Source organism: Anas platyrhynchos, chromosome 9 (assembly GCF_047663525.1).
Source record: "Anas platyrhynchos isolate ZD024472 breed Pekin duck chromosome 9, IASCAAS_PekinDuck_T2T, whole genome shotgun sequence".
Classification (NCBI taxonomy): Eukaryota; Metazoa; Chordata; class Aves; order Anseriformes; family Anatidae; genus Anas; species Anas platyrhynchos.
Window position 1 is genome coordinate 18,163,108 of NC_092595.1, and position 12,714 is coordinate 18,175,821.

At 42.6% G+C, this 12,714-nt stretch overlaps 1 protein-coding gene across 5 annotated transcripts in view; it reads left to right on the top strand.

Annotated features, from left to right (window-relative positions):
• The window catches only part of OTOS (otospiralin), a 439,145-nt gene that overhangs the window by 402,443 nt on the left and 23,988 nt on the right, over nucleotides 1–12,714 (top strand). For 4 of the 5 annotated variants that reach the window (XM_072042617.1, XM_072042619.1, XM_072042618.1 and 1 more), the window contains one exon: nucleotides 8,007–8,242. In XM_072042617.1, coding sequence (XP_071898718.1) covers nucleotides 8,213–8,242 — 30 coding nt within the window. In that variant the 5' untranslated portion in view covers nucleotides 8,007–8,212. Of the gene's footprint in view, nucleotides 1–3,512; nucleotides 3,631–8,006; nucleotides 8,243–12,714 lie in introns of all 5 variants that reach the window. The other variant, XM_072042616.1, reaches the window with a different exon arrangement.

Here is a 12,714-nt window from a genome sequence, read left to right on the forward strand (position 1 = left end):
TCAGTGGTTTGTGGGGACAGGACAAGGGGCAATGGCCACAAATTGGAGCCCCACACCAACATGTGAAAGAACTTCATGGTGAGGGTGAGGGAGCACTGGGACAGGCTGCCCAGGAAGGTTTTAGTGTCTCCTTCTCTGGAGATATTCAAGGCCTGTCTGGACGCCTACTTGGGCAGCCTGCTGTAGGGAACCTGCTTTGGCAGGGGGGTTGGACCCGATGAGCTCTGGAGGTCCCTTCCAACCCCTACAATTCTGTAGTTCTGTGATAATAGACAGTGACTTACAAGCCCCTCATAGTTCTACATGATGTTTAATTTCCATGTAATTTCTGTGTACTTCAATGCTCTGTTTAATTATGGAAAACTGCACATATGCAGATGTTCTAGATGTTCCTGCCATTGCGATACTGAACCTTCCCACCATTGTTGCTGTTTTAAACAGCATTGATCCTTTAACAGAGGGGTATTTACCCATGTTCACAGCACATTTCGCTCATTTCTGCATCTGAGAACCAGATCCTTGATTTCTTGTATAACGGCATCCCCAGGAGCAAAGGCCCAGCTCCTCCTCCTGTAAGAGACTTAGGCCATGGTGGCTGCCCCTCCAGGTAGGAATCCATAGTGTTAGCCCCACAGAAATGAGGTGGGGCCTCATCCATTTAAGACCTCCACAGAAAGCAGTTGGCAGAATATGCTACCAGCTCATCATCAGCATCTGTTATAAATGAAGCTCGTTGTCTGCTGTGTCTCATGTGTACATCCAGGGCAGTGTATTGATTTGCTTTATTATCAGTTCTATCATTCTGTTCTATCTTACCAGTCAGCAATACAAAGCCATAGTTTCAGCGACAGAGAACCTCCCGGTCTGCCTTGTCTCTTGTTTCAGTTGGAAGCTTGCTCAAGGAGGACTAATGAAAATTATACCTATTTATCCACCAAAGCTATGAGAGGATACATTATGATTCCCAAAGTGCCGGGTTACTGTACTGTGACAAATAGAATAGTTTCCTAAGTACCCTTGAGTGAGAACAAGTATGCATAAAAGGAAACTAATATTGGAGATTTTTTTTTTGCAGCCACTTTGTTGCCAATCGAAGGAGTTATAAGTAAAGCTCAAATATCTGTCTGATGGGGTGGGGGAGGAGGAGGTAAAAGCTGATAAAGCAAGGGGGGCTAGATCCTATTGGGTTTGAAGTGAGCAGAGAAATTAATGAGATTTGAAACAGTGAGTGGCTTTTAAGACTTATTTCTACAGCTGCTCGTCTTGGCTTTGTACAGCTGTGGAGCCCTCAAGAGGAATGTGTGGTGCTGCTTGGGCCTATCATGACCACCAGAGCCCTGCCACGGCTTACACTCGCCAGGTCTGCGTTTCCTTATGTGCTAGGGGTGGCAGCACACATGGCAGCACCAGCCTGGTGCCGCAGCACACGGCAGGGCTGCTCGCTGCCATAGGGCAGGGACAGTGCAAGGCCAGCTGTACCACTGGGGTGCCAAGGGTTTCCCAGGAGAAAGGCACTGTAATATTTACACAGCATTCATAACTATTACTAGTGTCATTGACCACTAGGCTTAGAGGCAGGAGGCTTGCAAGTACCAATGCGTGAGGAGATTTCGGAAAGAAGGCACTTTGTTCCACCTCTACAAAACCCAGTAGCTGGACATAGAAGTACAGTGAGGGACGTCACTCGCACACTTCCACAATGAGAGAAATTAGTGATTTATTTAGGGCTGAAGTACTCCAGACACTTCAGATCAAGATACACTAGATGTTCAGCTAGATCAAGATCACAGAACCACAGAATTGTAGGGGTTGGAAGGGACCTCCAGAGAGCACTGGGTCCAACCCCCCTGCCAAAGCAGGTTGCCTACAGCAGGCTGCCCAGGGAGGTGTCCAGACAGGCCTTGAATATCTCCAGAGACTCCTCAGCCTCCCTGGGCAGCCTGTCCCAGTGCTCCCTCACCCTCACTGTCAAGAAGTTCTTTCCACTGGAATTGTGTCTATTGCTGAGGATTGTGTTTCAAGTAACAAACACACCAAGCAGAAAGCATCCAAAAAACCACAGTAAGTCTGATGCTAAGAATGATCCTTCCTAGGATCAGACTTATAGAAAACATGGTCTCTAAGGAAAGATTAAACATTGGATTAATGGACTAAATGTCAAGAGAAGGTAGAACCAAAGGTCAGAGGAGTGCCCCTGCTGAAGAAATATCCCTGCTTTTTTACTCCGTGAATCTGCAAAGCATTCACCTATATGAGAAGAGACAAAAAGCCTGGGAACAAGGTCTCTGTTAGGTGAGATCTCCTTTCCCTGCCTTTCACCTGCATGGAACTGTGTTGATGAGTGACTCTGACATGTGGCTTGTTGGTTTTTTCCTTAGTAACAAAGAAATTAGGCCTCAGTTCCTTCGGTGACTACTGTACAGAGTTTTGAAATGAAACCAACAGTTTGTGGCTGAACCTCACTGATAAGAAGTTATTAAAAATAGTAATGATGTCCTCATCACAGCAATGAGAAGATAAATTGTATGTTGAATGGCAAAGCATGGTATTGCATATTTCATGTTCTAATGACTCAAGAGTTCATTGTGATAAATGTTATTAAAATAAGCACCAAAGGAATTAAATGTGATGCTCTGCTACCTGTGCTGAGATCTCTTCGACTCACCTAAACCTTGCTGCACTGCCCTCTTTGCAGAGGCACACTTCAGTACCACTTTTAAAGAAAGAGAAAAGGCAAAAAAGTAAATAATTTGTGATGAAAGTCTGCACAATTAGAAAAGGGAAAAGAGAAGTTGCCTTGAAGCTTTCCCAGTGCCTGTAAAAAATGAGCGTTAGGTTTTACAGAGGTGGCATTATTTTTAAATGTCAGACCTGGACTTAATTTCCCCTTTTAATATAAATGTCAGTGGCATTTTGCTGGGAAATCTTTTTTGTTTCACCTTCTGCTTTGATAAATTCAGACTGGCTTTCAATCTTACCATCTACCTTTGTATATTAATAACACTGTTGACCAGAGTTCTGCATCAGGCTTTTTCCAGAAGCCATGAATAAAACACAAGGGGCAGCCCAGGCATATTCTAGATCAGCAGTAAGGCTTAGCAGGAAGCAGAGAAGTGGTGAAGGGACAGGGAGGAAACAAAATACAACAAAAACAGACATCCATAACAAGGGCAGAGAGCTTGATTAGCAGTTGGGCCACTGGTTGAATTTATGAAAAGTGAGTGTATTACTTGCTGGGGAGGTAAAACCAAAGGAAGAGCACTTGGGGACTTAGTAGGGAAAGAAGCTATGGGTGACAGAGTACCCCAGGGAAAAGAAATAATCAGAAACTGGTGAATATGCTGCTCTTAAGTGAGCTAGTTCTTAGAAAGCTACATAAGCTTTGAAAGAAATACATGATGGTGTAAGAAGGCTATCGCAGATTTTCAGTGTATTCAGACACTTCAAGGTATTCCACTGTATGCTGTTAGGACCTTTTGGACATATAAAATCTCTATTTTTGTATCTTATAGTCTCCTGTGTATTTGTCTCTCCTGAGAAGTCATCATGAATCCAGCTGCATAAAGACACTGCAGGGTCTGCCTTGCAACATAAGCAGAACAGCCCTGACCTTTATTCTGTCACACAGATGTAAGTGCATGTGGTATTCGTAGGGCTATGGTGTCAATAGCTGTCTGGTGCAGAAATCACTACTGATGTTGACTGGGTCTTCAAGACACACACAATGAAATACCTCCTTTTTTATATTGTCTGAATTAAAATTACTTTACAAACTGCTAATGTGCCTAGTTGTTCAGTGTCCAATTTCAACCTAAAGGTTCCGTTGGCATGTTCCCTGTCCTCATATTATGTTTATTGCAATTTCACCTCCTTGAGGATGAAACAAAAGCTTTATGCTCCTTTGGGGAAACAGGAGCCAAAGGCAGACTGCCAATGCCTGCTGAACAAAGTGTGCCTGAGGGGGCAGGCTCAGCTCTAGGGCTACAGCTGAGCTGCCTTTCAGCCAGGCCTAAGTGCATGGGCAAACTGAGATTCATCTTGTGTCCTCACTGAGTAGATGTTTGCATTTGTTCAGACAAGTGAAAAGACAGGCCTGCGACATGTTGGTGTGGGTTAAGGGGAATAATCTCTCTTCTATCCCATCTCTTCCTCTGTACATCCTTTCCTGTTTTTGTAGCAGCATCATGTTAGGCCAACAAGTCTACCGTGCATTTTTTTTGGAAAGGTTCCTGGGTATCAAAACAACTAGGATTTATACGTAGCAAATCTACCCTGGTGCTCTTGGATTCCCAGAACTGAGTCAAGACATGCACTAGGTTTGGTTTTCAGCCTGCCTTCTGTTTAGTATCCTAAGGAAAGGACATGTATGGTGAGTAGCATTGCCAGTGCGATCTGAACCAGGACAGTTAGCAACAAAAAGCATGTGCTGTGTCTTCAGGCAGCCTTTAATTCAGCTCCTGCAGGCCCCTGAACGGACTGTGACACCAGAACACCTCACTGTGTTCAGAGTGCACATCACATCAGGTGCCAGTGAGTTTAGTGAGCTGTATGCTGAGCTTTACAAACAAGTGTAAAGACTGGATGGAAGGCGACAAGCAAAGACACATCCCACAGAGCAGATTGACACTCGTGGTCATTTTGACGTGGCACAAATAGATAAGGCTAAGACTGGAACAAATTAGCATGGCTGTAATACTCCTAATTATGAAAACTCACTTTTTAGTGGAGCAGTTAAGACATGAGAATAACTCAGGTTTTAAAGCACAATTCATTAAAATAAATTAAGACAGTGATGGTTACAATTTGTATGTTGTGATGTGCAGTTGTTTGTTTTAGGACCAGATTCTGATACTTGCATTAAGTAAAACAATTCCTGGAAGATGTCCAGTGTGAGGTTCAGTGGGATACTTTCGTATTAAGCTACCAACAAATGAGAGAGACAAAGTTTGTTAATTAAGGCGTGTTCTTGATGGGAAGTACTGGTGTTTGCTGATAAGGGTAGTTAAACTTCAGAACTTTTGTAGCGGTGATAAAAGCTAAAAACAGTACACAAGCAGGGATTTTGTTCTCAGATTCATGTGATAGGGCCAGTTGCCAAGCTCCTTGCAAGAGTGGTGCTGGCAAGGTGTGAAACAAAGGCCAGGTCTGAGCTGGCAGAAATTCCAATTCACATGCAGTCTCTGAATGTGTTGAATAAAGAGCAGCTAAAAGAAATTGCTTGCTGTAACCCAAACCCAACTGAAAGGCTGCTCAGATTGAAATGTAACTACTTCCTAGAGCCAGGTTTTGAAAGTGTCTGTTGCTGTTAATTCATTGTCTTTAAATATTTATTTAATAACTGTCTTCATTGCCTTTGAAAAAAACTTTGATCTCATGAGATGAGAGTATAACTGGCAACATAAAAATAGAAAAGCTTATGATGTTTTTATTACTACAAGTTTACTCAGTAACTCTGAAGGCTTTTCTTCAGTCCAGGAAGCAAATGCAATGCCAGTGCAGCTGTCTCCCATTTCTCCATTGATACTTTTTCCTCTCTGTATCACTGTATTTTCCACAATTGCTAAAAACTGGAATTTCTGTCTGTCCCACGTCCATCGCCTCTCCCTGCATCTCCTTTCAGTGGAGATTGGGACAGTCTGAGCTGGGTCCCCTGCAGTGGAGCCCAGCAGAGCCTCTTGCCAGGTCAGAGCTGAGTGTTTTGGGCGTGAGGGAGCAGAGGTTGTGCCAGCCCTGGCCTCATTTCGCGATCCCACTGTGCCACCTGGAGCTGCCTCCCCGTGCAGGAGCAGGGCTCCTGCTGCAGTGGGCCTGACGCTGCCACAGGGTGGGATGTAAATTTGTTAGACACGGTGGGTGAGGTTCTCATGTTGCATGGAGTTTGGCAAAGAAACTTCTGGTAAAGGTTAAAAGGGAGAGTGAGGGATATAGAGACAAGAGGAAGGTGTTGAGCAGGTCATTGGTGGACTTGAGCCCCAGATATATGTGAGGAAACCCCAAGAGCAAGTTGGGGATGAATCTCAGACACTGCCCAGGCCTGCCCCTGCTATAAATGCACAAAACTAACAGGAAGAGTCCAGGCAATAGTAATTTCTTCACACCTTTCCAAACATAGGAGCCACGTGGCCATAGCCCCATCCCTGGGAACAGGGACCAGAGGTGTTCAGGACGCTGGTGAGGCGTTGCATGCCAGGCTGCAAGCTCCCTGTTTGGGCTGCCTGTGGCTGTGCGTCACTGCCTGACATGTTCCAGGGTTAACTGAGCCGTATTTTATTTCCCTTTTGAAAGGAAAGCTCTGCTTCCCTTCCCTTTCTTTGCATCTATCCCCGTAGCCAGGCCTGGGTCAGGTCCTGAGGTACAAGGAGCCTTCTGCTGCTCCATGACTTTCATTTTGAAAGGGGGAAGGAGAGGGGCAGAAAAGGAAGAACTTTACCTCAGAGGAGGAAATTTGCCTCCAAGGATCTTCCATGCTAAGGCTGAATACTTTATAAAATTTAACTTTCCAGTCGGTTTTCTGGGAGGCGGTGAGTGAATCACAATTAGCTCTGCCGCGGGCTACGAGGGCTCAGCAGCTGAGTCACAACAGACCAAAGGGAGTGATACATCAGGAAGAAAATCAGCGCTGGTCAGCCCTGAGTGCTACGGCTGAGGAGCTCCATTAAACAGCTGCCAAGGACCATTCCCTCTCCATGACGTTCTTCCATTTTGCTACATTAGTTATGGTTTCTGCCAATGACCTCTCTTGACTCAAGGGATTCTTTTGTGAGAAATTTCTTTAAGTTTCACATTGTGATTCTACTCATATTCTGTCAGAGGTTAGCTCTACATTTGACTGAATTGCTTTAAATAAAAGTAGGTCTGGAAAATTAAGCCTTTGTTTGCTAAGCTTCTGTCAGCGAATAAATTGGTAAGTGATGCTAGGAAAGGGACAAACCTTTTTGTGGGAGCCATGATGCTGGGAGAGAGGTGTCAGGGCTCACACATGATTCAAAAAAGTTAATGGCTGTAAATAGAAAGGATAATCAATCTCTAAATCAGCCAAGGATATTTTAACACACGCTGTGTTTAAATTCCTTAAAAAAAGAAGCTTCTACACAGCAGTAAAGAGTGGTAGAAAATCTGGGGAGAGGCATTTACTAAAAGTACTGGGACAGCTCAGAAATTCATTAAAAATGAAGTAACTGTTGGTGTTAGTGGATCAACTAGAGATGTGCATTGAAGGAACTTGCTCTCTCATTTCCCATGTATGCTTCCCTGTTCTGGAGTTAGGGAGAGGTGCAGTGTGTTGGCTTCTGTGGTGTCCAGTTAACAATGCCCATTACCTTCAATAAACTGCAGTTTTAGTTTTACAAGAACAGCCTTGAATGCAGTTCCACTATCCCATGGATATGCGAACAATAGCTCCCGTTCCATGTCTCTCCCTACAATTTACTTCGATAGCTTGGCAAGAAGTGATCTTATATTAGTATGTAACAGTTTGGGATCGCTCAAGGACACAAGGAAGAGGCCAAAAATCAGTGACATTCATAATCCATTCCTCTTTCAGCTCAACAAGCAGTTTGGTTTTGTTTGCTCCTACATCTAACAGACTGTGAAACTACTGCCTCATTTTTATAGGGCAAATACAGAAGTCAATATTATTGGGCTGTGTTGAAATACCTGCACTACAAAAGAAGATTGGGTTTTCAAGTGTTTCCCATGGAAATGTCTCTGAAGTAGTTTATACATCTCTTCACAGAATCATCTAGGTTGGAAGAGACCTCCAAGATCACCGAGCCCAACCTCTGACCTATGCTTTCCCTTCCTTTGGTTTTACATGTGAACAAGAAACAGGAGCTTGTGTTTCTTGTGTCTCTTCTTCCTGTAAACGCCAGTCATCCTGACTGAAAAAAAAAAAGATGTTGAAGGTGTTGTAATATAAATTTAGTGATGTTTTTAGAAAGGACTGTTGTTTAGAAAGGAAAGGAAAACATAAGTTCATACAGATTTTATTTTTTTATTTTTTTCAGAAGGCCAAGCAGTTCTGCTGCAGTACATACTATGGATGCCACCTGAAGGTTGAAATATGGAAAGCACCAACATACTCACCATCCTGAGAAAAGGCATCTGAAAGCCTTTACTGTCCGTATGTCATGTTGCAAATAGACACTGTCTAGGCCCTGAGTATTCCACCAGGCTCTGCAGCATCTTTGCCTCCTTGGGATTTTGGTTGCCCATGTGCAAGATCAGCACTGGTGTGATGCAGGTGAGTTTGGACGTGCTACATCACTACGGACTTGTCTCATGTCCAGGGAACTGTAGGCTGACACTCTCTATTGTCACCCAACTCACTCTGCCCTTCTTGCTTGGGTACAATGGGACAGCACCAGGTTGGGAGGACGCTGCCCTGCTGTCTTGGTGACGGCCTGGGACTCTCAGCTTGTCTTTGCAGATCAACCCACTGAAACATGGTAAGACTCTGTAATTATACTAAAATAGACCAGTATTTTCTCAAGAAATTTACTAGTCTTTTCAAATGTTGCTCTGTGCATCAAATCCGTATATAAAAGAAGTGGTAAATCAATTATTTCAACCTAGAAAACTAGAGCAGGAAATAGTCCTTTTAGTTCCACGTAGAAAGGCTCCTATTAACGTGGCTTCTGAATTGGATCTGAAGTAAAGCTAATCCTCCCCTTGACATTTACAGAGTTGGTTGATTACTTCTCTTCTGAGCCATCCATGTGGAGCATTGCAGGTTTTCATAAATTCTTTCCTGCATGTTCTTAATATTATGAAGTTTTTCTGATTCCTGTTTTAAGCTCTGCACATTAATAATTCAAAGTTTACAAAGTAAAGCAAAGCAAATGACAGATCAAACCTGGCAGAGCACACTGGGAGAAGAAAATATCACTGAGACAAAAACATTTTAACTGCAGTGGCCAGAACCCTCTTGACCATAATAAAACTGCTTTCTGACATCAGATGAAGGCTGATGTGGCAAGGTGGCAAGCTTGAGGCTAGTGTTGCAGCTGGTATTTGTGCAGGGCTATATCTGACTTAAATGCAATACTTACACACAGAGGTAGAACTGAAGGAAGCGATCCGCTGTATATTCTCTGCTCATGAAAACCTTATAATTTCTTCTAGTACCGACACAATTTATTTGAATTTACTTAACTGTGTTGGAAGTACTCCATCCCCATGACAGGAGAAAGGGAAAGGGTTATCAGCATATATAGTAGAATGCAAATACATAAATGTTTTGTATTGGAACTGTGGTGGTAGCCAACAGACCCATCATATGTCAAAGTCCCACTGTATGCAGACACTCGAGTGAGCAGGAAGCAGTCACTGTACCACAGAGCTGACGACTTTATGGAGACAGGCAAAGGAGTAATTTTTGTCCCTATTTTTAGGAAATTGAAGTAAAGCAAACTTAAGGACTCAAATATATGTATGGGACAGATCTTTATAGGCTTTGAAAAAGTATTGATTTTTGAAAGTTCTGTTCTTTTGAAAATGCAGGCCTAAGTGCAGTACTGCAGGTGCTAAATGTAAAGGTTTTCTTTAAATTCTGACCCATATCAAGGACAGCCAAGGAAAGGCTGTCTCTAAGGAAAATAAAACAAGAAGAATTCCATCAAAGAGCTTAGCTCTAAAATCTCTCTGGTGGTACTGCTGTGACTCAGAAACAGGCGTCTACAGTGGATCTTCACAGCCATCACATCCAGTCTTCTGCTACCACTATCAATCCCCTCTAATCTTACCTATAAGTTCATCAGGCTTCTTATTAAAACTACATAGGTTCCTGTTAGTGCTGTTACCTGAAGTGCTGTTCCTAGTGCTGTTCCTGAAGTGCTGTTACCATTGCCTCCTTATTCTATCATTTCAGAGGAGGTAGTTAAAAAAAAATCTTGTTTCAAGCTTGAATTTATTTTTGACACATTCATACTTATTTATTCCTTGTCAATGTTATCTTTTTCCATTTACATAACATAGCAATTCTTCTAGCGTAAGTAGCTCTTCTTGTCTTCTTGGTTTAACCTCCTTTTTTTCCCTACACTCTATGTTGAATTTACTGACAGCAAGTTTAACCTTGGTTTTGCAAGGTTAAATGTGCCCTAATTGATCTCTTAATTGAGCTCTTTAATTGTGCCTCTCTGATCAGCTGACCTCTCCACATCCTGCTATTCTAAAAGCTCTTCTCCACATCTGTTGCAGTTTTGATAAGTTTATCTTCAGATGGGGTGATCAGGCCCAGAATTCTTCTTCCAGGTGACTTCTTGCTCAGGCGATGCCTTCAGAAACGAGAGCACCAAGTTCAGTTCCCTTCTCTGAATGAGTGAGTATGGACTATTTCACACATACTAGAGACCTATTCAAAAGGTGGTGCGGCCTAGTTATATTTCAGTCACTTGTAGGTACTATTTTTCATTCACTAGAAGAAATTAAATGTTGAAGTCTAGCAACGCTACCCTATAACGCTGTTGAGAGCCTTAAGCATTAGGCTAGACAGCTGTTTTCTTCCTTTACCTGTGTCAGTGCTGTTGTAAATGAGGAGAGTTGCCTGGAAGACATAGATCCTGGAATTCTCTGGAGGGCTTCCTGGTAGATGTGTTCTCCCCTGCTTTTGGGCAGGGGCATAAATTATACCTGGCTCTCCCAAGTCCAAGGATGGCAGATGCTGCATTGAAATAATTTAATGCCTTTTCTAGGTTTAATGCTATCAAGAATAACTGAGAATTGTAAACTTCAGATCAGTCTGGACTGTTTTCTGCTTAACTTGTATTAGACCTGTTGCATTGGGGGAAAAAAAAGGGGAAAAGAAGAACGATGAATGACCAGTGTCACTTCTCCAGTAGCTTAAGTAGGAAACTTAGTAGCTTCCCCTAACAGCCAATGAGGAAAATGGACACTTTGTTTATTTGCAGGCTACTTGATTCCATGAAGTACAAAAAAAAAAAAAAAAGCATGTGAACAAGGAAGAAACACAGCTTCAATGTTTGTGCAGTAGAACAGTGCGGCCATTTGTTAGGAGGACTCATAGCTCGTAAACACAAATGGCTGGAGTAACCCCGTGTGCTTCATAGTCTCTTATTATGCAGACACATTGCAGTAAACACAACTTGTTTTCACACTAATTGGTTCCCTGATGATGACCTAGAGACATTGTTCACTTTGATCAGTGAGAAGTTCAGAAGATTTTGAAATGGTATTGTGTTCCTTCTTTTTTTTTATTATTATTTTTTTTAGGTTTTATAAGCAATACATTCCCCTACAAAGTTAGCACCAGAGGAGTAATAGTACAAGGTTGGTGTTAAACTTATTATATGAAAATTACACTTGGTAATGATCTGAACTTTAAAAAATACCTGCTTCTTATTTCAGAAATGAAAGAGCTCAATTCCTTCCTACGTTTCATTTGTTTTAAGGCAGAGAAGGAAAATGGTATCAATTTTTCTGCCAGCATATTAAAACATGTTTTTATTAACAAGTAATTGCATTGAATCTTGGAAAGGATCAGCAGCAGCGGAAAATACTTCTGGAAAGCTGAAAGATGTATTTCAGATTCCTTTGAACAAAAATGTAAAACTGTTCCAGGAGGATATTTCCCTTCCTTGAGTATAGGATGGGAGAATTTTAGGTAAGTTCTACTGCTGAGAGCTATTTTAAATCTCCTTTGTACTCAAGTAATCTGTGAAGTAAATGCATGTCTGGGTGAAAAGGCGCCCTGTGCCTTGTTAGAGACAAAACAAGTACAAAATTTCTGAAAGCTTAACAAATCCAAGTGAGATTCGGAGGGAACCACATTTTAGCTCTTTGTAGGTTTTATTTCCAGTTCTGGTCTAGTACTGATCAGAAGAGAAGAGGCATTGTGGATCTATCCTATGGCAATCTTTCCAGGACAGCCTCCCATGTGGATGTAGCTGTAGCAGTGTAAAGGTGCCAGAGGATTAGACAAAGATCATTGCTGCATGCAGCTGAAATCTGCCACTTCATTTAGCTTGTCTAAAAGAAAATTGAGAAGCAACACCACGTAACACGGTGGTCTTTGGTCTTGCAGAGGAGGGCAAACCAAAAATAATGACTGGAAGGTAAAGTCAATAAAAATCAATTAGATTTTTTTTTTTTTCCAAGTGAGAGTGACTGGGGCTATCTGTCAGGGTATGTGGTGGGTGCTGGGGCTGTAATGGAGACTGCACATCTGACTCTTGGTTGCCGTTGTGAAACATGCAAGGTACAGAACTCAGAACAGGGTGAGTGTAAGTGTAATAGCCTGAAAATAAATGGGATGGATGCTGACTGAACAATGTGACAGGCCCACTTGGTCTTAAACACTCAGAGGGAATCTTACTTTAATCAAGCACATAGCTGCTGTTCCTGTAGCTCTGAGTTCAAGACGTAGCTGTGGCAAACGTTACTGAAATGCAGCAGCAGGCCTGTGTCTGTAAGCAGATGGAGAATGGTTCTTTGAAGAAGGTGTTAGAAGTAATGTGTGGGATTTTCAGAAGGCCCATTTGAATCATGTGGCAGGATGTCAAACAATGTTCTGAAGACTTTCTTGGGGAGATGGGTCTCTCCAGATTGCCTCTGGGAGTCAAAAATCCTGAGAAGGTTGATTTATTGGCATTAGTGACCATATGACATGCAGTAGCTTGGAGGAGTTGGTTTAATCATGCAAAGGTCAGATGAGGTACATACTGCTGGCAGGCCTGGAGAAGCGTCCTGGAGCTTGTG